General features: G+C 42.9%; 1 protein-coding gene across 2 annotated transcripts; it reads right to left on the bottom strand.

The window, feature by feature from the left end:
* Positions 1 to 144: 144 nt before the first annotated feature.
* pkd1b (polycystic kidney disease 1b) lies at positions 145 to 24,431 on the bottom strand. 2 transcript variants are annotated; one of them, XM_058621589.1, is made up of 42 exons: positions 23,598 to 24,431; positions 22,403 to 22,583; positions 22,117 to 22,325; positions 21,917 to 22,035; positions 20,811 to 20,958; positions 20,448 to 20,710; positions 19,606 to 20,379; positions 19,394 to 19,525; positions 19,128 to 19,303; positions 18,907 to 19,043; positions 15,168 to 18,820; positions 14,943 to 15,095; positions 14,622 to 14,762; positions 13,945 to 14,227; positions 13,757 to 13,859; positions 13,540 to 13,665; positions 13,290 to 13,440; positions 12,966 to 13,103; positions 11,993 to 12,137; positions 11,205 to 11,903; positions 10,307 to 10,460; positions 9,968 to 10,226; positions 9,617 to 9,812; positions 9,350 to 9,517; positions 8,321 to 8,461; positions 8,013 to 8,223; positions 7,465 to 7,588; positions 7,221 to 7,364; positions 6,745 to 7,132; positions 6,195 to 6,330; positions 5,921 to 6,105; positions 5,090 to 5,292; positions 4,792 to 4,989; positions 4,546 to 4,700; positions 4,075 to 4,278; positions 3,575 to 3,749; positions 3,314 to 3,496; positions 3,014 to 3,118; positions 2,789 to 2,923; positions 2,514 to 2,716; positions 1,240 to 1,351; positions 145 to 1,162 (listed from the first exon to the last, which is right to left on the bottom strand). In XM_058621589.1, exons 1-42 carry the CDS (start codon positions 23,683 to 23,685, stop codon positions 308 to 310), a joined length of 12,453 nt encoding a protein of 4,150 aa, XP_058477572.1. In that variant the 5' UTR covers positions 23,686 to 24,431; the 3' UTR covers positions 145 to 307. The 2 variants fall into 2 exon arrangements, with proteins under 2 accessions (XP_058477572.1, XP_058477571.1); XM_058621588.1 differs by lacking the exons at positions 19,606 to 20,379; positions 20,448 to 20,710; positions 20,811 to 20,958; ... (2 more) ...; positions 22,403 to 22,583; positions 23,598 to 24,431 and having other exon boundaries at positions 7,242 to 7,364; positions 19,394 to 19,519.
* Between the last annotated feature and the right edge of the window lie 280 nt (positions 24,432 to 24,711).

Genomic DNA, 24,711 nt, shown 5'->3' with positions numbered 1-24,711 from the left:
GCAGCACTGTTCAAACTCCCAAAGTGTCGCTGTGGTCGCAAAGCAATGTTGAAATTGTATATTTTGAATGATTTTTTATGGCGAAATGGTGTTTTCCTAATATGCAGGGATGAAACATGAACCCAATTTCAGACCATTTGGCCACTTGTCTTTATTGGTCTGCTGAGTGTAATATCCACAGTGTCGCAGTTTTAAGGTACACAGCGTTGCAAAGAACAGCAATACAACTTTCTTTCCTAAGTGTCTAGATTCATATGCACTGCTTTGCATACACGTCATTTATTTAGAGTTTCCTGTTTCCTGTCAGTCAGTCTTGCTCAGTGTCTGGTCCATCAGAAATCCAAGCCTTCCTTTTCACAGGGACTCCATCAATGACACGCCGTCTCACCCCCTCTTTGCTCCTGGGTCTGACATTCATGTATGGAGAGTTTTCTCCTACCTCTTCACATGGAAGAACTCCTCCTGACAACTGGAAGGCCCTCTGAGCTGCATCGGCCGAATGAGAGCTCCCAGAGTGCCAAGCTCTTCTCCTGGGGAACTGACCCCACTGAGGAGAACCTGTAGGACAAAAACCGCCAATTCCTGATGCAGAAGTATGGCTGTCAGAAGAAATCTGAGGCAAGACTGACTCTGACTCAGAGTAAGACCTTTGTGTACGGGGAAAGATGCAGATTGATGCAGCAGCAGAGTGACGTGTGGAGGAATTAACCGAAAAGGAAGACGGGTAAAGGAGACTTGTCTTCCTTTGTCTAGGTTCAGTTGTCATTTCTCCTGATTTCTTTGGCTTTGTTGTCTCTCCAATCCTTTCCACACCTTTCTCCTTGTCACTGATCCACCCCTCCCTTCTCCTCGTCTGAGCCTCCTCTAGCTTCATTTCCAGGTTGTGAACGTCCTCAGTTATCTGGTTGACCCGATCAAAACAAGAAAGCAGGGCAGTGACACTGGGGACCAGGTGGTCCAGGTAGGGCAAGACGTCAAATCCAGACTCGGACACTGATGAGTCCTCTGACCTCACAGATAATGCCGAGGACAGGGGACGGGGTGATATAATCGTGGAGGACAGAGAAGGGGATCGGTAGGAGGGAAACGTGGACAGACGGGATTCCTGGGAGAATCTGGAGGGAGGGACGTCCATGCCTTCAAACTTTACCCTGTGTCTGAACTAGAAAGGAATCATGTGCAATTACTGAAGTGGTATGACCACAAAGAATTCTTGGAAAGCCACAGTGTGAAGATTACCTGTTTAGCCTTGGTGAGTCCCATCCACAGCTTGAGTCTCTTGATGAAAAACTCCACCATTTCATAGTCCTGAGGTTCAATGGTTGGGTGGTACAGCTCAGCCTGCTCTGCCCTTTAGAACACAGTCAGTAATGACACTAATTTACCCTGAAAATCACAATTGTACCGCTGAGAACAATGAAACAGTAGCTTCCTCTTCACCCTGCCTCCAAAATCTGTAGATCATTGAGTAAAGTATTCTACAGACAACAATGTTGCTAGAGTCCAGCACCTTCATCAAGATTTAAATATTGAAATGCATGCAATGACATTTTGTAAAAGTTATAAAATGTCTCTAGGATGAGAATCTTCACCAAATGGCTTTACGAGAAATCCTTGCTTTTCCATTGGTGCCACTAGAAAAATATCTTTAAAAAATAACAACAATTTAATAGAATGTTGTAAAATGCCATTCAGAGATACATGTTGTATCCTTGGCGAGCAAAACAGCGGGAAAACCACAAAAGTCTGTGCCAACTATACATACAAAGGACGAGGATGGAAGCCAGAAAAATGTTGGCTGACAGCTCACATTCACTTTCTGCTCAGTTTGAGGCATTACTGTGTCCCCTTGGCCATTCTTAATTCAACAAAGTGACCAACCCACAGACATTCACACTTGAACTCTTATTTTAAAATAAACGGTTATTAAAAATTGTGTTTTTATTGTGGTTTTAGGTCTCGTTTGTTAGTGTAATCAGTGTTTTGTCGTCTGTAATTGGTGAACCTGAGACAGTTTTCCACCTCTGTGGACAATAAAGATTTATAGTAAGTTCTGAACAGAGGATAGCTCTTTTTGTTTAACACATTCAATTTTAGAAACCAGTATAGCAAATACCACTCCCAACAACATCAGTGAAGTTTGCATTTAAGGCTAACTAGGGAATATTAGCTAAGCTAAGCATGCTTAAGTACGTATGCGAAGCATTAGCATGCTAATATAGTCAAGTATGAGCATTAGCTTAAACCAAAATTGGGCCTTAGTGTAGCACCACAGACTAGCTAAAACAAATCTTTGTTTTGCTTCTCTACACCTGAAAAACCGTGTAGAGAAGCATTTTCATGCTCACTGTAGACACCTCAGAAATCTATTTTTACTTAAAGTGAGTTAACCCCCACACACAAACCTCCCAAATGACAAAGCCTCCCGTGTTGTCCGAAATGACGACAGGAAACCTGTGGCCATGACGACTGGTCACAGGTTTCGCACTTTTAAAATAAAATTAATTATTTACCTGTATGCTTGAATGAGAACAGCTCCACATAGTTTGGCCAATAGCCACAGGCCTCCCACCATTAGCAGTAGTCCATAGAGGGGTCCCAGGACTGTGTGGACCTTGCATAATCTTTGGAGAACTATTCGGCCACGCAGGATGGACAACACCGACACGCCGGCCTCACGTACAGACAGAAAACCTTCTACCGAATGGGAGAAGAGCTGAAACAAAGACCAAGCTAAATCAAATACATGGTTGTTTTTTTTCATTCAGTTAAGTGTTTCTTTTCGTACCATGTTTCCTAGATGAGCACAGAGTGTAAGCAGCAGCAGCAGTAGGGCGGTCAGAGCCCACAGCTCCCCCTGGGCTCTCTGCAGAACTCTGCCTATCACCAGCCACCTCCGCACAAACCTGAATGTTCCTAGAAGCTTGGAACGCACAGTGAGGGCATGGAGAGGACGTTCGAGACATGTGGAGTTGTGTTGTTGTGTTGTAATGAACCAAAAGATCTCATTTACCTTTAGAACAAGCAGTGTGAGCAGCACAGCCGCACACTGGGACGACCTCTGTGCCAGAGCGGCAGCACTGTGGAAGTTAATGAAGTTGTCCGGTTGGGACTGGAGCTAAACAGTAAACACATGTACAACAGTCAACTTTATTTAGCCAGGAGGGTCCCCCCGATTTCTCAACCGTCTCTTTTGACCAAAACATGAGTGCACGACTAAATGGAACTGGGAAACTCATCTGTGTAGGCTGTGTATTTCTGAAATGTACAGAAACGGTCCGTTCACAGTAGGCGCGGTCAGTGTGGTGCTCACCGTGGAAAAACACGTAGAAGCAGCAGACAGGAAGCCGAATTGCAGGACGGCTGTTGCCAGTGACAACAAGAACAGGGAAAGCTGAAACCAGCGTCTGCACTGATTCAGATGCCGAGCACGCTCGGTCGCCACGGACCAAAGTTCCCCGAACAAGATGAGGAGAGCAGAGATGAGAAGAAGAACCTACCATATGAAGAGTATTAGCGTTAAAAAATATTCATGTTTTTTCTTTGTAATTGAGAGTATAGTGTTAATTGTTACCGTAAGTGCCACCCGAAAGTCCAGTCCTGAGTGGGATGAAGGGATGAGGAGGGGATGGATAGAGAGCACGGGAGTGACTCTGTGTCTCTGAGCCCACTCTAGCTGAATGGACACGCACACAAACAAACCAGACTCTCTGTGGTACTGCGTGAAATCAATAGACACACTTTTAAACCTGAAAGAAAGAAATTACAAAGCAAAGTCAGGGTTTCAAAAATACATAAATGTCAATTCAATGCGATTATGTATAGACATGTGATTAAGAATTTAATATAAAGCCATTATCTTACAGTGATGGGTTTGGATCATCCTTAAAAACAGTCACATTATGCAAATAATATTTTGACATCCTGTATTTGTTCTCTCAAGAAAATGTTTTAATGGGCCGACACTCCTCATTACTTTCAAAATAACAACTCAGTCGGGGCTCTGGGGAAGTGAAAAATGAGGCTCTCGCTTGAGCACACGCTTAAAACTCGTGTTGCCACCAAGTCACTCACAACGTCTTCCTGCTCCACTCTCTCACGCGCAGGTCGGGGAGGAGCTGGCGCTTCGTCACGCTGCTGTTTCCCAGAAAGAAACCCGAAACGTGGCCCAGTGTGTGCACGAGCCGCAGCTGAGGCGTCCCCACGAGACGCAGCGAAGGGTTCTGGTGCAGGTGTGGAACCAAGGTGTGGTTGATCCACCGCTCTGCATCCGACCCGCTGAATGAAAGAGGAAGAACTCTCATTAAATTGTCCTGAACAAATACACGTATTACTTTTTTTTGGGATTGCTATATTCACCCGTTTTTAAAGATTTACATCACTAATTGTGAAAAAGGCTTGAGGATAAAAGAGACGGATCTGCACAACAACCACTGTCACCTCATGCATGCATCTTTCTCAACGCCTTGTTAGGTTAAACTTCCTGTATTTAAGGTGTATTACTGCACTTGTAATCGTGTCAGGAAGCGTGCGTGTTGACTTTACTCTCTGATGGAGGTGAGGTTGGGGACACCCGTAGGTGCTGTGTGAAGCTGCCGTCTGACAGCGGCGTGCAGGAGCCGCCCCTGCGTCTGCTCAACACTATCCTGGTAGTTCACCATCAGGACCAGGAGTAGAAACAACAGCTGGCACACACATTGCTGAAGGAAAAAAAGAAACAAACAAAAGATGATCCAAATACAGTATAGCTGCTGGTGGAGGGGACTGCTTTTAAACTTTTTAAACTCTCACCCTCATGAGGGATCGCAGAGCTCGGACTTTGCGCGCCTCATCTTTAGCCTGCAGGAGTCCGTAGCCACACGGGGGTCGAACCTTCGCACTATGTTCTCCAAACGCCCTGACCACAGTGGTCTCCTGCGCCAGCTGCTCCTCCACCTCTGGATCCACAGGCCTCCACAGCACCGTGTAGATCAGAGCCTGCACGCACACCTGAGCAAGGAAGATATATACAGTAGGCAAGTTACAGGAACTGCAGTGCATGGTGATGATGGGGATGATGTCAGTAAGTGGTTGACATGCGTGAAGTCACCTGGAGAGGCTCCAGCAGCAGAGCAGAGGTGAGGAAAGCAGAGAGAGCCGACATCATCCACATGAGAACGACGGTCCCGGAGAAGAAGCTGCCGTAGAGTCCGACCACGGCCAAGCAGGTTCCCAGCAGCGCTGCCACCAGGGGGTACATCACACGCAGAGCCCAGGGAGGGAGGAGCCAACTGGGCCGCCCTCGAGAAACACCTGGGGAGGGAGAATCAATCAACAGATATCTTATATATACAAGATATGACATTTAAATCACTACTATTGAACCAAATACAATTAAAAGTAAGAGAAAAAAGTTAAAATAAATGCCAAGATACATGGACACTTAAGTTAACTTGAAGTAATGGATACAGAGTTGTTTAAAGTGCTAATAATACAAACAACTTTAAGAGTTACCTAAAAGATATTGATGAACGGTGAAAATAGAGCTAACAGTAAAAGAGTTAAAGACGTTAAAGAGTTAAAACACTGGTTTAAAAACGTTTAAAATAGTTTAATTAAGTGGTCAAACTACACTAAAAATAATGGTTAACTAAAAGAAATGCACACATGGTTAAAATAAGACAGAGGTGAGTCCTTACTTTTAAGTTTAAATATCTAAAAACATGTAAATACTTGGTTAAAATAGATAAAAGCAAAAGATAAGGAGATTATCTGTTTAAGTTGTTTGAAAAGGGTGTGAAACTGATATATATTTGATATAATAAATCATATTTAATACTATCTGGTTCAAAATCGAAATCTGACGTGTTTAAAGAAGTGGAGTTTGTGTTCTTCTAATATTAAGGAGTAAATCTGATAAATTAAGACAGTGGTCCAGTACCTATACGTGTGGTGGAGTAGGAGCGTGTGGAGTCGGGGGAGGGACTCGGCAGAAAGGTGCTGGCCACTGAGTCCACAGACACTACAGAGGGGCACCTGAAGAGTCCAGTCCCATACAGGGAGGAGCAGGACTGTGGGTCTTTATCCTCACTGTGATCTGACCAGCTGCTGCAGGACGTGCTCTGTCTAAAGAGGTGAAAACACCACAATACTTTACAAAAAGGACACAAGAACAGCACGAAAGTGTGCTTGTGTGATACAGAAAAGCAAATTACGTGGCTGAAAATGACGATGTGGTTCTCGGGGAATCCCGGCCACTGTCAGAGTTGTTGTTATTGTTGTTGTTTGTATGTGTTGTCTCCTCTGACGCTGCCGCCGCTGCTGCTGCTATCGACATCAGCAGATCCTCCTCTGGATGGAAACACACACAGTCAGACCTTTTAATTAATAACATTCACATTTCCAAGAAAACACGAGAAACAAACCACAGAACTTGGAAAGAAAAGGCCTCATTCACCAATTTTTCCTTTGTTTTTACACCGATTATGAAAATCACCACTGAGTTCAAACTCAAGATCACACACATTGGACGTCTGTGTTTTTGTACATTGACACAATATCATACACATACATTACAGGTCAGTTCAGTGTAAGAGTTTTCTTTTGAGGACATTTAAAGGTCCTGTGTGTGAGAATTAGTGACATCTAATGGTGAGACTTTATCGAGGTCCATGCTATGCCCAGGAAACTTCTCATATGTACAGTAAGTGATGAAGAAACACAGTTTCCTGTGACTGACGATCTAAATTTCTGACGTTTTCTCACCAGACAGAGTAAGAAATGTCTTTAAATTGAGTTTGGGAATTGTGGTCGGGTCTACGTTCCTGGTGAGGACCTCCTGTTCTGGTGCGGGGGGAGAATATTCACAGTCTGGCATAGTAGGGGAGGGCGGCGAGGCCAGACGCAGCTGCATCAGAGCCTTTTTTCTCCTCAGCTGCCGTGTGTGGCCAAGAGTGGGTAAATCATGTGATATGTTGTGTATGGTTGGGTTCATCTTGGTTGGACATGAGTCGACTGGTAGATTGAGGAGGCTGTCACAGGACGGCCACGTCACCACGTCCTTGTCTTGGCATGCTTTTTGTGTCTGTGGTGCCAGTCCAGAGGCTTCCCAGAAGTCCAGGATACTGGAGTCAAACACTTTGCTCTCCAGTAACTAGAAAAGAAAAATGTGTCAGGAACAGACTAATCGGTGTGTGTGTGTCTATATGTGTGTGTGTGTGTGTGTGTGTGTGTGTTCTCACAGATGAAGGACTTTCTCGGACCTGGCTGGAGGAGTCCGGCAGAGACATGAGCGAAGCGCTGGAGATGTCCAGTTGGCCGAGGTAAACGTCCATCTCCACTGAGTGACAAACGGGAGATGGAGGAACAGACATGTCCACCGTTACCTGGGTAACACACACAGAAGAACACACACCTGCTGCCTTAGCATGTATGAGTGTATTTTGTATTTATATACAAAATATGCCATAAAACCTGTCAACTTACCTGACTGTGGGCTTTTCTAAACAGAAAACAGAGGAAACACTGGAGAGGAAACACCAGCACTGCAACAGTCATCCCCATGGCAACTGTCTCCATGTTCACCAGCAGATTAGCTGACACTGGTCCACTTAGGGAAAAAAATGAGACACAGTGTTTTCTTCCTGTCGACTCAGCACAATCATTTGATGAATCTTTCTTTAATTATATAGTCTGAATTATATAAACGAGCAAGTATGAACCATAATTCACATAATAATACATAATAACAATGAAACTTTGAATGCATATTTGAAGTACACATACCAATTTTCAAATTAACCATTAATATCTTAATAAAAAAACCTGCAGTACCCACACAGGCCACTAGAGGACTTTAACAAAAACCTTTCGAAATCACTTTAATCAATAAATCTTTGCCATTATTTCCCTGCAAATGAGCTTAAAAATGCACTAAAAAAGTTATTCTCTATTAAAAAAAAAAAAAAAACCATACAGGTATTATATATATATACATATACGTATAATTCCCTGATATCTATAAACCATCTCACCTGATCCCCTCACAGCCCACAGCTCCATACCACAGAGCACCCAGTGCCAGGTAAAGATGCAGCATGAGGGCACTGCAGGTCACCCTTTGACCCCTGGTGAAGCGGCTGTGAGCCGGACGTGTCCACAGCGACAGCCACAGGTGGCGCTCGGTCAACCCGAACATCAGCTGGGAGGTGAGGACCCGCCCAAACTGAGTCAGCTCCTCGGGACCTGCATCAGGTCAGATTGAAAAAAAAAAAAAAACAACATATATATTAATAAAACAAAATGTTATGTAGATTTTGCAAGATGCTAAATAAGATCGTACATGAGGCCAGAACTTCCTTCTCCACTGTGTCGTTCTTCTGGTTCTCTACAGAGAGCCAGTCCTCCAGCACGAAGAAGAACATGTGATCTGTCTGAGTGTCCCACACCACCACGTGCTGAACGTACCACGAGGGGTCCAGACCTACATTAACAGGTATGAAATCCAGTAAAATCCAGTTATGCTCTTGTACTAAATCTGAAAAATTCTTTTTACAAAGTCTGATATGTTGCAACACAGGGTTTTAACCACAACTGGACTAACAATACATCTGGCAACTGAGAAGGCCTTAAGGTTAAGGTCAGGTTAAGGTTAGGTTAAGGTAACTTAGGTAACGTTAGCCTAACACACATTTTGATGGTTGAGCACCAGGAGAAAACCCGTAGAGAACTTGCAAACTGAAGACAGAAAGGATCTTTGACAGGCCAGCATTCAAGGACCTTCTTGCTGAGAGGCAACAGTGCTAACAGTGTTGGTTGTGGGGGTAGCAGCCTTAGCAAGGAAACCTCTCCCCTCTCCCCTCTCCCCAGCCACTTCTGCCAGCTCTTCCAGTAGGATCCCAAGGCATTCCCAGGCCAGCCGAGAGATATAATGTCACCAGCATATCCTGGGTCAGCCGTGAGGTCTCCTCCTGGAAGCACATCCCACAAAGTCCAAGTCTAGGAGGCATCCTAATCAGATTGACGAACCTCTCAACATGGAGGTGCAGCGGTTATAAACCGAGCTCCCCCTGAATGTCCAAGCTCCTCACCCAATCTCTAAGGCTGAGCCTGGCCGCCCTGTGGAGGAAACTCGGGAACCTGTATTCGTGGTCTGGTTCTTTTGCTCAATAACCAAATGTCATGACCATAGGTCATATTTACGTTATCTCTAGGCCACCGTACTTGTTTGTAATACATCAGTCCGTCACTTGATGGAATTACATCTTACACTCTGCTCTTTAAAAATTCAGGATATGCAGGAGATTATAAAACAAAGTAATTTGCTTCAAACTAATAACTAGGATATTTTTGCTGTTTTTACCACACACACCCGTGTTGTCATGCCAGATGCGTATTTTCCAAACTTCTCCCAGGTTGTCGTCTGTCTCCACATGAAACTGGTCCAGGCTCCCGCTCTGAAAAGCTCCGTCCCTTTGCAGGTGTCGAGAGCCGCTTTTGTTCACCCCGTACAGACTGATGCCAACGTGTGCTGTGGTGCCTGACGGGTCAGAGGTTTCACTCACATAAACACAAACGTATAACGTATCCATTTTCATAGAACACAATTTTTTTTCTACATCTCTTGTGCTTGGCTGACCTGCTCCTCGCCTCCAGCCCGTCTTGACCAGAACTCTGTAGTGGTACAATCCCGGTCGGCCACACAGAGGGACCTGGCTCAGGCTCAAGCTGTCCAAGTGATCCAGTTTATGGGCGATGAGCCCGACCAGCAGGTGAGTCAGAACCAGGACAGCGCACACAATCGCCACCACCACGTTACGCACGGGACCTTCTGACTGCAGAGATAAGACATGAATGGAGAGTAAAGGGAGAGTGCCCGTTGATTCCCTCTGTCATCCCCATTTTGAACGTGTGCTAAATATAGGGCTGCACGATTGACCCTGAATTTCAGTTTTCATTTTCTCCAACCAGGCTTTGTGTTCTCACTTACAGGTGGCAAGAGAACGACGGCCCCAGGATGGACAAACAAACTGGCCCCGAATATGGTGAGATGCTGGGTGAGGCAGTGAGCTTCCTGGAGTGTGCTGCCCTCCAGTGGCTGTAGACCCTCGCTGCTCCATTGCCTCTCCTCCACACTGTAGTACTGGCACAGGGAGCTGAACACACACACCGAGGCGAGGACAGGACCGCCATCGAGCAGGGACGAGGTCAGGGTAACGAAGAGAGGTTTGTTGTCGGTCTTGCGCAACCTGTTGTGGAAGAAAATGCGTTCACACTTCTTTATTCATCAAAATGATTGCTAAATGAAAGAGAGAACTGAGCGACTCACAGTGGAGACAGAAACACTGTTTCTTCTGACGAGGTGCTCGGAGAAGAAAGAGTGAGAATCCACTCTCTCTCGAGGGAATCTTGGGATGCATTAGTCCCCGGCACTGCAGAGCTCACTTGTATCTTGACATGTCCCAAGCTCATGGAAGTAGCTCCTAGAGGATGCATAATGCAGTTTGAAAAACAGGCTTTTGATATTCATAATTCATGCACAAACTCACATATATATGATGAATACGGTGAATTAATAATTATGAAGATGCTGCATGATTGACTTTAAAGCTATTTCACCCTCATGACTCCACAAACGACTTGTGTCATGTCATGACAGGACACACCACAACTTCCCCCAGGTGTCAATTGTGCGTTCATTCAAGTCTACTTTAATGTATGTGCACTCGAGGCAGTTGTGGCTGGCAGGGTGATACAGTAATAGTTGGTTCGTATTATGTATTATATAAAGGGTGACATAAATTCTAGGTGCTCATGAGGGCCCATCAAAGGATAAGCTGCGGCATTGCTGACGAATGAACGAATGGAGAGAGAAAACAGTGGTGAATAATTATCTACATACCCTACATGTGTCAAATGTTAAGTAAAACACTGAATTACTAATATATGGCTTATGCAATCCTACAAAAAATCAATACAAAATGGATTTCAAAGCTGCATGTGGTACTAAAAGTAGCGTTCATTGTAGTCCACATGTTACTTTTGGTCTCCACCAATCACTGAAGGCAAAATCATTTAGTTCAGTTCACCAAAACAATGAGCTGAAAGACATTATAAAAACTAAAAAAGGGAACTGTAGAGTTGATATACACCATTTGTACGCAATTTAATGGAGGAAATAAGCAAGTTAATCAATGTTCTTTAAAGGTGCTGGTAGAATACAGTACCTGGAACCAGGCTGAAGTTGAAGGAGATGTATAAACCTGCGTTCTCATCTAGTCCGTCCACTGCTTTAACTGAGAAATTCAACTGTCCTTGTGTGGGAAGCGCCGCTGTAAGACACGTCTCATTCCTGTTCCCACTTGTGCTCCCATCCCCTTCCTCATCCTCCGATCTCACAAGATATTTGTTGGGCAGGGTGACCTGTATGGCCTGTTCAGGGTCCAGATCACTGATGGGTATGAGCTGACCCTGAGGAGTTGTGAGCTCCATGGCAACCAGAGCAGTGGAAATGGGAGGGTCAGCTCCGCTCAGCATAGCGTTGGACCCCTGTGCTCCATCCATACCAAAGAGCACCTGCACCACCTCAGAGCCCTGACTCTTCAGGTGAGCAGTCAGGGCGGTGGGGATGTGAAACTGACATGGGTGAGCTGATGAGATGTTGTGGTGTTGGTTGGAACGGTTTGCCTTGTGAGAGCAGAGAAGGTCGGCAGGGTCTCCTTGGAAACTAATTGTGTTGAGATAAGGGGTGGACAGCAGAAGCGGTTCCTCGCCATGAAGACGTGAATGCATCAGAGAGCGCACAAGGGCTCCAGCGTGGGTAAACGCTGACAGGGCAATAGTCGATGCTGACAGTGAAGAGCTGGAGTAAGCTGGATGAGAACTGGAAGCACTGGTCGATTCAGACACAGCAGCCAAAGTGCTACCTGGAAACACAGCGAAGAAATGAATATCTATAGATCGTATAACATCAGCATTTGACTATTTAACCCAGGAGCAGGCGGCTGACACACACCTATGATATTAAGGATGTTCCTCCCTGTTTCAAGGGCTATTGAAACTCCAGGACTCATCTGTTCCTCCAGCACATGGATCATCTTCCCCACAGATTCCAGAACCTTCTTCTGGCAGTCCCAACATACCAACTCATGAGGAACTGCCTGGAAAAAAATATATTTTTTTTATATATATCAGAAAAAATGTCAACATGACTTAAAATGACTTTACATTACAGAAATTGGCTCTGGAGGGACATGGTTTCTCTGGATCTTTGTACGTGTGACTTTTGATAAAAGAATAATTATTAACAACATTAGATTTTTAACTTCCTTAAACTGTCAATAAATGCAGTCACTGTTGTTGTTCTTAAGTCACCAAAAATGTAACTACAAATTAGGGCTAACGTCCCTAACTTGTAGTTTCATTTTTGTTGCATTACATTTTGATATTTGAAATGTGCTAATTTGCTTAAAGAAGATTAATGAGCAAGTTATGTGTTTGTGGTACAATAAAAAAAAAAAAGTGTAGTAGCAGTAATTTACATTTTGTGCTGAAATGAAGGACATGCTAGGTAACTAGCAGAGTTTCCAGGACATTAGCAGGTCTGGCTAAATATTTAAATATCTACCCTGCAGTAGAATACCAAATTGTGATATAAAAAACAAGAAGTAATTGTTTCTTTAATACACAATTTAGAAAAGGAAATAAGACAAGTTCATTAGTGAGTGTTAGAACTGCTGGTAGACAGAGTTTTCTACTTTGGTAGTGTGTTTACCTGTTGCTAGTCTTTGTCCTATGCTAAGCTAAGTGGCTGCTAGTTGTAGCATACTTTTTGACACAAAGAGAACAGAGTAACTAACCCTAACCCTAAATGTTTCCAAAACTGTTAAACAGAAACTGCTCCCTGAATATTTTGAATTCTAAAACATTCAACGGATAGTTCCAGTTTGAAGAAACAAAAAGAGAAAAATCAGGCATTGTTGACTTACCGTTGACTGTGCCAGTGCTGAGCTGATCTGATCAACATCCAGCAAAGAGGACACAGGGAGAGAGGCCAGGGCTTGAGACACATTTCTGCGGATTTCCCTCCTGTTCATGAGCTCGCTGGCAGTCCATTCAGATTCCTTCTGTGGACAAGTGTGACACTTAATTAGTCCATGTTTTTTTAAATTCTAATCTGACATCCATGAGTCCTATAATCTTCAGTCATCCTCTAATCCTGTGGTGGAGAGCAGCTAATTAATACAGTCAGCTTAAAGTGTCATTTCATGCCCTAGAATGAGAAAAATAATGACGCTCACGCACACACATACTTGATTGAGCTGGCTGGTGAGGGCCATGGAATAAGGGATGATCTCCTGAGGGTTGCCATGTTGGATTAAAGCCCATAACACGGTCTGACTTTTGTTTCTGAGCCACTGACTTACGTTTCCATCTCTTGCAGGATTTTCAACTGTCAATGATCTAGAAATAAGAGGAATCAGGGATTCTGAATTATATAAATTCCCAAAATAATTTGGGAAAAGCACATCATGAACTCAGATTTTGCTGTTTTGTATTTACCTGTTCAGAGCAATAACCTTTGAGCCCAGGTGGTCCTCTACCAGTACAGTGACTTCAATAACTGACAGGTTGTCTTGCTCAGAACGTCCCATTGGAAGCAGACTGTCAAATGTTGAACGAGTACCTCTGGGAAAGATTTTTGGACAACGTGCTGAAAAAGCAAATTAAAATCACTCACACTTGCAATTTTACACATTAAACATAGTTTTCAATTCACCTGTACAGAGTGAGCGTGGGACACAAAGGGGTAATGGGACGGCATGGTGCTACTTGGAAAGTGTAGATCAGCTGAGAAGCCTCACTTTCATCATCTTGCCACCCTGCCAGCAGAAAAAAGTCCCAGTCAGATACACCAATAACTTCTTTAATGGAAAGGCGACACTGATGTAAGTTCACACGTGTTACCTGAGCAGTTATAGGTGACCACTGTCTCCAACAGATGTATGTCTGACTCTGGACGAAGATCACACAGGCCTCCATGTGGTGGATTGTTGGGCAGTATAGTTTGACTGGCACTGCCCCACTGACCTCCACCAGGCTGGGATGCATTAAGAGTAAAGGTATAACTTAGTCCCGGGTGGAGGACACCTGTACGTACCACCAAGTTCAGGGAATGACTTCCCGTAGAGGTAGTGATGTCATCAAGGTCAAGAGTCACACCAGTTTGGACTTCAGCACTCCATTCGTACTGTAAATACACACATATATCTCATTTTAGAGATTATAAGTCATTATATTGTTCATTTATCTACTTAATTAAACCATGCAAATATTGAATGTAGTTAGAAATATAGAGATTCTATGATAATAGATGAATTTAATATATACACAGCAAAAGAAAATAAGTACTAGCAGCAAAGAACACAGTGCATTTTTATCAACCTATTTACAATATGACTTCTCAAAAATGTACTGAGCTGGCTGGGATATTCTAATTAACCAATGAACTACACGTAACTAAGCAATTTGGGTTTATTACCTTTTTGTGTTGCCTGGAAACACAACTATTGACTTGTGTGTTAAATGCATGTGTCTCCTTAAATTCAGCTTATATATTCAGTGAAACTTTTCAGAAACTTTACTTGAGTCTGGTCATCACATTGTCCACATTGTCCCGCAAGAATGACAGCAGTCGAGTCGCTGACTTGGTGCGAGGAGGAGAGGCCAGAACAAGACACACACTTCACAGTCACAGGAAGCACAGGACCCTCACACACAGTTACCTAAAAATAAAGTCAAGGTAAAATATTCAGAGGAGAAACTCTGTAAGCCAAATAAGCCAAAAGGCAAGTTCTTCAATTATTACTCAGGTCTTGATTTTGCAAGCCATTTTTACCAATCAACTGTAAGGTGACAAGGCAGTTTGTCAAAAATTAGGTAATAAGGTAATATGGACTACTCACAGTCTGGTTGGTGGATGCAGAGTTCCTCCCTGCTTTGTGTACAAAGAGGCTGAAAATGTAGACTGTGCGTGGGAGCAGCTGGTTGCTGAGTACAGTCATTCTACTGTTGTTGCTTCCAATGGGCTTCTCCACAAAATGAGACTCTGTTGAGTTCTGCAAATACAAGACACAAAGTTAGTAATGTGACAAGTATGAAAGAATCAATGCTATCACTTTACCCTTTACCATGTTTACAAAGGTCCAGTGATATTCCAGCGTATCCTCCCCTCCAAGTTCCACATCAGGGTCTCGAGACTCAGATCCATCCAAGATGAGGTCTCTGAGGCTGGACCACAATTTATGTGAGCCCCCTTTGATTACAGCTACCAGTGGGGAATGGACTACTGTGAAGTTGGTTGTCCGTTGAACAATCACAGGGGTTCCCTGGAGTGAAACAGTAAATACAAGACAATACTGTCCCACATCCAGAGTATGCTTTGGGAGGAAAAAGACAGGTGAAGCTGTATCCACTTGGTTTGGCAAGCTGATCCAATTCCTGCTGGTACAATCAGATCCTTGGAATATTTCCCACAGGTAGATGATCTTGTAGGTTGTGCAGTTACTGTTTACTCGGGCTTCAAACAAAGTCCTTCTAGACGTATAGATGGTAGACTGGCTCTGGATTAGAGAAGCTTGAAGACTGGAGCACTGGAGCTCTTCCACTTCCACGTGAAGCTGTTTAGAGTTTATGTGGCTGACACTATTGTGAACTTTGACCGTAACACTGTATTTCCCAGCAACATAGTAAGTATGATTGACGACACTCAAGTCTGTCACAAGTACTTCACTGGAATCTCCAAAATCCCATATGTATCTGAGGTTGCTCCCTCCGATCACCGTTGCAGAAACCTGGACAGTGTGTCCTGCAAATATCCTATCTGAATGACAAAGAAGCTTGATGTCTTTGATCGGCCACTCAACAAAAGTGGTCTCATTAAGCACAGAGGAGCAGCCTCCATTGCTGGCTACCACACTCACCGACAATGATCCACTCTCTGGTGGAGTAAAGGTCACTTCTTGGCCAATGAGCCATATGGGCTTCAAACCTACCATGTAAAATATCCAGGTGTAGTTAACTGGAAACCCATTTTGAACTTGTGCTTTGAAATTAATTCCTTTGAGAGCTTCGAGAACAGTAGAACAACAGTTGACAAGTCCCAAACCGTGAATGTGTTCGCTTACCAGGATGCTGGAAGACACCTCTGCACTACTGACCAGGTTCCAAGCTTTAACTGTGACTTGATATTTCCCAGCTGGAAGGCTTGATGTTTTGTATTGCCCTTCGACAATGCTCTGACTTTGAATCCAGTCTTTGTTTCTGAATGTTATAAGAAAGCTTACATTGCTTCCTCTGGAAACTGATGAAACAAAAGTAACTTCTTCCTCACTGCAGAAGGACATCTTGCTAATGTTCAGCGTAAGACCTGTGATTCCATCCTGGACAGTGACCCTGTGGGAAACCATCTGCCAATTTAGCACATTAGAGACATTCAAGGATACTTGGTAAATGTCGACATGAGTAAAAGTGTAGATAAAGATCTGACTAATTGCTTTTAAAATGTAGTTTTTGGAACCTCTAATTTCCCAAGACCAGTGCAAATCACTGCCCTTATGAACAAGCCCATGGAGTGAAACAGCAGCACTTGTGTTGATATAAAATGGATGCATCTTTCCCTTAATTTCAAAGTCAACCTCCTGAATCTCCTCCTGGACTACAAAATGTTTGGTACCATTGCATTGGCTGAGGACATTCTGAACAATGACTGTGATTAGACAGTCACCCAAACTTGTAAAATTGTAGAGAAGAAAGGGTTCATGTGTCCTCAGGGGTGATGAATCCAAATTCACATACCAAAGATACTCTAGGTCTGACCCAGACACAACTGATACAGAAATATTAACTAATTTCCCTAATGCCACAATGTTGGAACTAGTTGAAACACCTGCACATGATACACGCTCTATTGCAACTACAGACAGAGTGCTGGTGGCCTCACACAACTTATTTGAGGCTTTTGCCTGAACTGAGATCTTACCAGGGGTTTCAACCAGAAGATGAAAATGCTCACTATCACCAGAGATCTCTCGTGTTATACCACTCTGTGTGACAAGCCAATGATAAGTGACATTGGAGCCTTTTGTGACTGAAGCAATAAATACCTGATCCTCTTGTGTTGGTACATATTCCATGTTTGTCAGGCTATGGCATTCAATCTGAAGACCTTCTATTCTTTCGAAGACCTCAATTAAAGTAGCTGCTTCCCTTCTACTGACCAAGTTCTGAACTACAACCCTCACATGGTACACTCCTGGTTTGGGGAAAGCAAATTTAAATTGATAGGTTCCCTGTTTAGTTGTAGTTAGACCCTCAACTGTCCAGTAGTAGTTGGCGCTACTGATAGCATTACTGACTGCTGTAATAAGAATTTCCTCTCCCACCACAGCATATGACTGGTTGGTGTTAAGTGACAGGTCTATGACCGGAAGTAAAACATTCACTTCGACAGTAGCGGAGGCTCTGCTCACCAGGTTAGACGCTGTGGCAGTTACTGTGAACTGACCAGTTGAAGTAAAGACATGGGACACATTCTTCTGCTCCACTGAAGAACCCTCTCCAAAGTCCCACAGCACTGACACATTGCTTCCACTATAACTAGTAGCCCAAAACAAAACCAGAGTATTGACTGTCAGTGTGTTGCTTTGGCTATCATGCTCCACAGACAGCTTAGTCACAGGTTCTTGAATGGTGACGCAACCTGTGGCGGTTTTGTTGCTGACTTTATTACTCACGAACACTGACACCTCTTCAACACCTTCATTTTTAAAGACCAAACACTTCTGAGAGTTTTCCGCCTTTGCAGAAAGAGTAAGGGAGTTACTAAACCATGTAAACTGATAACCTGTCACCTGCTCAGGGGAAACTAATGCACTGAAGCATACCTCATGTCCCACTGCTACAGCATCCTGTGATGCCTGCACTGACATCTTGGTTATTGGCATTTCAACACAAAGACTGGTATTAAATGATACCGATGAAAGAGAACTAAACACAGTCAGGCTGACGTGAAAAATCCCTGGGCTTGGAAAAGAATGAATGGCTGTGGACTGTCCGGTCACTACAGTCAAAGGGGATCCATCACCAAATCCCCAGTGGAAAATCAAAAAAGATATTTTCCCAGTCACCAGGGCAGTGAGTTGTATGTCTTTTCCATTTATGATGCATTCTGTAGGAAGAACACCAATGACAGCAATAATATAGACCTCAACCCTGGTAGATTGATGAGCTTTGCTGACAGAATTGGAGACAGTGACGACTACTGTATAATTGCCTGGAGACTTGTAAATGTGGGAGATGGAACCATTGGTATGGTTTCTCTGCAGGAACCCATCACCAAAGTCAAAATCCCAGGTAAGACTTGTACCAGTGGCAACTTTGGCTCTGAAATCTATAGCAGAGTTTACTTCACTGGGTTCACTGTAGCGAATGGTTAATCCAGAAATCTTTTCCATGGCTTCCAAAATAATCCAAGTGGTCAGAGTAGAAACCGTGTTGTTGGCAGACACTGTGACATTATGAAGCCCAGCAGATTCAAAAGTGTGACGGACTTTAGGGTGGATGCCTTGGACAGATTTGGAACCATCACCAAAGTCCCATTTATAGAAGACAGCATAGGTGGAGGGCTCGGCAGAGGCTTCCAGAAGAAGAGTATGATTCACAAGGGGCACTGCTGGTGTACGGGAAATATGGATGTGACTTAATACTGGGTGGACGTTAATCTTCATGGATGTGCCAGTGTTGTCATATTGATTGGAGACTTGGACTTGAAGTGTGAAGTCACCTGCATTAAACAACAATGTCATTTTGCTGTGACGTACTAAACCTCAATGTTATTCCTGATGCAACACATACAACATATGGGCTCACCTGGAATGGAATAGGTATAGTTCACAGAGTCTTGGACATACACTTGCTTCTCTCCTCTCTCCACAAGTCCCTCCATGTTCTGACATGGAGCAGAATGCGTGTGGCTCACCGTTTTACTGCCGTCCCCAAAGTCCCATCTGTATTACATGCACCAAAAGGAAATTTACCAGATGAAAACACACAACAACCATTCTGAATTCTGAAAAAATGCTTTGCCATACCTGAAGGTGACTGGCAGAGAGATGTCCACTTTCACCCCGATGGTATATAAGTGTGTAGCATTCACAGCTATGACCTCCTGGACAAACAACAACTCGGCCACAGACAGTGGTGCCATTTCGTCCGCAACCAGGAGGACTTCCTGGCTCTGAGAGCTCACGGGGTTAGATGCTGTTACCTTGCATAAAGTTTACAGATTAACTTTTTTTCTCATCATGTTCTATATGATAATCATTAAATGCTGGAAACTATACGTATAGAGTCTTACCATGAGTTGATACTCAGCAGGTTTCTTGAATGCTACACTGTAAGATTCCCCTTCAAAGGCAAATGTATCCATGTTGTCAATAGCCCATGTGAATTTCACTGAGGAACCACTCTCCACCTTGGCTGTAAATAACTACAATATGAAAAAAAAAATTCTATTTGGTCAGTGATGATGACAAGAGTTACAAAATTTGGAAAAAACTAAATGCTCACCTGAAATGTGTCTACGAGCGTCCTCAAGCACCCGTGTGGCTCCACACCCAGCCCTGTCACTGCCTCATAGCCACAAACTGCCACACTCAAATTCTGCACACTCTGAGAACTCACTCCATCCACCACACTGATGTTCAGTGTTTGAACCCCCACTGAGGGCAACAAAAGAGTCACAGAGGAGAACCATTCATCATGGGACCGTCTCTTACAGCCGGGCCATGATTGAGCCAACTCTTCGGGGCAAGAAGGAAGAAATGGAAGCCCACTTTGAAGCACTGGCGATGACCATGAGCTCCTGGCATTCTGTCCAGACAGCACCTGAACCACAATGAGTGTTGGGATGTTGATTTGTAGATGAATTTGGCTGTTTTTGTCCAGCAGGGGGTGGATGAGTTTAAGCTTGAATTTAGAACTCAGGTCTGGAGGAGGAGCAGTAGTCAGTGGTTGAATATGAGGAGCTGTGGTTTCCTCCGTGTGGGTGAATCCAAAGATTCCGTCAAGCTCTGTAACTCTGTGAGGAGTGTCTATGTAGAGTATACTCAAGTCACAGACTATCCCGTCCACCCACTGTCCTCTTTGGGACAGTGATATAAGACCTCCCTGCCACCAACCTCCCCATTCAGCCCCCTGAAGGGACAGGTAACTCTGACGCCAGGAGGAGTTTAAAGAGGCTTTACTGTTGAGGCAGTGTAGAAAGGTTCCAGAGTCTCGAGTGTGTTGTATGGCTATAATATCGTCAGGGTATACCATGATCGCTGTATCTGGGAGGTGCACCTGTTGCAGAATTTTTTTGTTTTAATTTTTTAAATACAGTTTATGGCATGAATGAAAGAGCAACTCACGTTCATCGTTTCCAATTCAGAACTAGGGTTCAGTCTCAGAGGCAGGTCTGCCACTAGGTGGTAGAAAGGTGGTATTGCGGGGTACCTGGGTGGCAAAGCAAACCCACGCCCTCTTGCTGAATCATAGGGACTGCAAGGGCTGGTGTTGGGCACGCATGCTTCCAGCAGGTGGCACCAGTATTGACCTATCCTGCAGCCCCCTGTAGTGTTGCACAGTGGCACTTGCGAGCAGCAGCTAAATGGATTAAGGAGAGAGCTGCAACCTGAAGAGCAAAGAGCAGATTATGGTTTTCAACAGTACTGTTCAGCATTACCTACAGTACTGAACAGCTTCCGGCACTGACGCAGGTTGATGTGATTTACCTGGAGGTACCAGGTGGTGGTTGGGGTCACAGTAGGGTCGAAGGATTTGAATGCGAGCCAGAGAAGACAGTGGGCTTGGCTGAACCACCAGCTTCACATTTACCAACTGACCCGCATGACTGAACCACAAGCCCGGGAACAGCTGCATCTGTGGTTAACCAAAGGAAAGAGCAGGAAAAGACAAAGCATTACAGGGGAATCCTGACCTCTCAGAGAAGCAGTCCCTGCAGAACTGAGCAGCTGAGAAGATCTTTTGTTCTCTCTGTCATTAAGCTTCACAATCACCCATGACTCAGTCGTGACTCAGTGAATAGTTTTAGGGTGTTTTAACGTGTGCTGTTACATATTTTATTTTGTGCTTTATTGTGTTTTTAACCTCTATTTATTGCTACCTACCTAACTCCCTACCAAAACATTTAGCTTTTAGCCAACTAAACATTTAGCCTTTACCCAGCAATTAACAATTTAACCATTTATCCATTAGCTTCATTATAACTTTTAAGGATGTATCAAACAGGTTAGCTCTTTTGTAGCTGCTCTCTTAATTATAAAATGTATACTTTTAACAATTTAATTCATGTAAATTATAGCTGTGTGTATAGCTAGCTCTAGCTATTGTCTAGCTAGAGATTTTTGACTTAGCTAGTTATTTTCCACACACAGGCTTTTGTTCAGGCATTCACTCAATATGAATGTTATTATTATTATTATTTAACTTTAATACAGTATATTGTACACTTTATTTAATAGCTGAGCTGTAATTCAACATTCGATGTTTAGTTTTTGGTACACTTAAAGGTTTTTCAACCCCACAAGTCAGGAATCATCATTTTAGACCAGGGGTCTTAATGTAGTCTGGTCTTTTCGGCTTCAAAGCTTAAAATTATATCAAGATTTTCCATTATGATATCACAATCACAATATTTGTGGTGATATTTCACAGAATTTTGAAAATAAAAGTATTTGTGTTTGATATCATTCGCGACAAGAATGCATCGATGATGCAAAAATAATTCTATTAATAAAAAACATACATAAATACCTTATTATAACTCGATATTAAGTGGAGGGGGCACATGGAAGTTTGAGACTGAACATTTACTGACCTCCACTGTGCGTTGTCCAATGTCTGGGACACTGAGAAGAGGATGTATCTGGGTTTGAGTATAAATTCCAGTCATGAAGACCAATCCAGTCAGGTAACTGTCAGCAGGTGGTAAAGCGTCTGCATGAAGGAACACATTCTTACATCCACACAAACTTATACATGTGTCAGAGTCATTATTAAACCAAACAAAGTTCTTACCAGTTATGTCTTTTTCACAGAGGTAAAAGTATCGTCCTGCACATGGTGCTCTCCTCCACTGTCCTGGTGTCCCCACAGCCATCTGAGGGCACCCACTCTCATGACCTTCAGTCCACCATGAAGGACTTACAGACTCCTCAACACCTTCTTCTTCTTCTTCAGACCGTTCTCCTCCCCATCCCTTCAGCCACACCCACTCTGTGGTTTTCCTGCACAAAAAACAGACCAACACAATGTATCTGGGAGAAGTAAAAAAATGGAGACAGACATTGTTCACTTGACTCACGTTGGAAAAGAGTAGTGGATGAAGTTCTGCAGCTCCAGACTCTCGGCAGACGCTAGATCTCCTCCTGGGGTCTCTCTGCATGAACGTCGAGCGTCAGACCACGACGACGACGTCTCAGGCTTCCAGTAACATCGCACGGCGGACAGGTGGACGTGACCGCCTTTTGGACAGGGACCGTCTTCTGTGGTGAAGCACAAATCATCGACGACAATTTAGTATTTAACAGTTGGCAGTTGATGGCCCTAAAACTCCTGTGAATCTGGAAAACTTCTGGAAAATGGAAGTCGAAAACAATAAATCACATTGTGAATATGCTCATTTTAGTAGCAGTGAGGTTGAACTTTCAGTGGATGAACATGTCGATAGAGAGAGAGGCATCAACGTTCATTAAGTTAAAGGCTCCAAAAAAAGAGAAAAGTCATTATAAACAGAAAAAGAACAAATATCTTTTTTTTAAAAAACAAAACAAAAAAACACTAAATTTAGAGCCAAATTAATGGAACGCTGTGTCACATATAAGGCGTCCAAAACTGTGAAATAACCAACTCACAAACATCAAATATCAAATATCATATTTTAAAAAAGCTGTATTTTGTATTATTCTGTATTATTTATAAAAAATACTGAAACGTTTGTTGGTTAGATCTAAATATTCTGTTTTCATGTTTAATTATTTTATTTTTCTATGAATAAAACATTGTATTAATAATAGTTAAAAAAAAGCATCATATTAAAGTTAACAAAATATTTAAATGTAATCAATCTTATAGGACTTTAACAAACATTTTTTTTATTATATTTTTGTTTTTATTGTGTTTTGTTGTATGACTGCTACTTTTACCCATGTTTTATGTCTTTTAACTTATTTTAGTTGTATTTGTATCGCCTTGTGTGAGCTTTTTATGTATTTTATTTATTCTGCCTTTCATTGATTATTCCGTGCAGCACTTTGGTTGTTTTAAAGTACTTTACAAATAAAGTTGGATTGAATATTTACATCCAGCACAATGGTGTTGAGAATGTTGGCAAAAAGAATTTAACAAGAATACAGTAACACAATGTTACATAATTTATTCTAAAATAGGCCTCAAAATTTACTTCACTTTTAAAGAGTCCAAACTTCTGATGTGAATTTCCATCAACAAGACAGATAGAGAGAGTTATTCTTCAACCGATGCAAAATGAATCTTCTCACCTTCAGCTGCAGCAAACAACAGAATCCCAGAACCCAGAATCCAGAGCAGCAGCTGCTTCTCTGACACGAGCGCGTCTGTCATCGTCATCTTGCAGAGAAAAGCATCTTTTCTAAAGCATAAAAATAGAAACCAATGCTCTGCAACCTGTTGGTTAAATGTCTCATCCTTCTCCAAGTCAGTCACTTTTCTTTTAATCCCTCATTCTTCACACAAACTCTCCCGTTCCTTCACTCCTGCACCGACACTGTGACTTATTACGACGGTGTGGTCCTGTTAAAAGGCCTCTTCTCCACACTCTGACTCCGAGTGCCTGGTTGACTTCTACTTTGTCTCTCGGCAACAGCTTTAGAGACAGAGTGGACAGAGGAGGCCAGCGCTGCTGCTCATTACCATGTTGTAAAACAACCCTGGCCTTTGAAAGAAAACGGCCAGAGTCAGTGAGGCAGGTCACAGCGAAAACAGCCAAGCAGAATAAAACTCTCACAAACCAGAGGCACTGAGGAGTAAATGTGTCGTTTGGGTGTTTAAATATGTTCGTTTTTCTTCTTCTTCAGTGTCTTATTCTGGGTTTTCTGTCCTCACTATGACTTCATCACTAACCAAACAAAGACTCTGGTGACACTCACACACACACACACACACCGAGTTTTAAAAGAAAGGATGCCATCTGTGTTGCCTGGAGAGAAGACAGATAAAGCTGAAGGCAGCGATAAGGTGAACATTGCTGGGAGCTGTCGGTCTGTTGCTATGGATACAATTGTACTTCTTTATTCACAAGAGATTCAGCATAAGGTTAGGATTAAGATTATTTATTTACACTGATTATTATCCATAATTAATCAGCAATAATATTGTTTTTCCCCCCCTTCTACTTCTCTAGTTCAGTTATTTAGTTATTAACTAAACAATTTATTAATAAAACCAACTGAATTACCTCAAAATACTATCTTTTTTTTTTTTTACAGTGGGTCACATTTAAAAAAATACTTTTTAAAAATGGCAATTTAATTAGATTTTATAAAATGAATAAAATAAAACTGTGTGATTTAATGAAATAAGAAACATGATTGTTCATAGTAAAAGTTACGTTTTAAAATGAGAAAATAGTTGATT

The sequence above is a fragment of the Solea solea genome, chromosome 21, assembly GCF_958295425.1.
Source record: "Solea solea chromosome 21, fSolSol10.1, whole genome shotgun sequence".
NCBI lineage: Eukaryota > Metazoa > Chordata > Actinopteri > Pleuronectiformes > Soleidae > Solea > Solea solea.
Note: the sequence above shows the minus strand (reverse complement) of the source record. Positions and strands in the feature narration are given on the sequence as shown.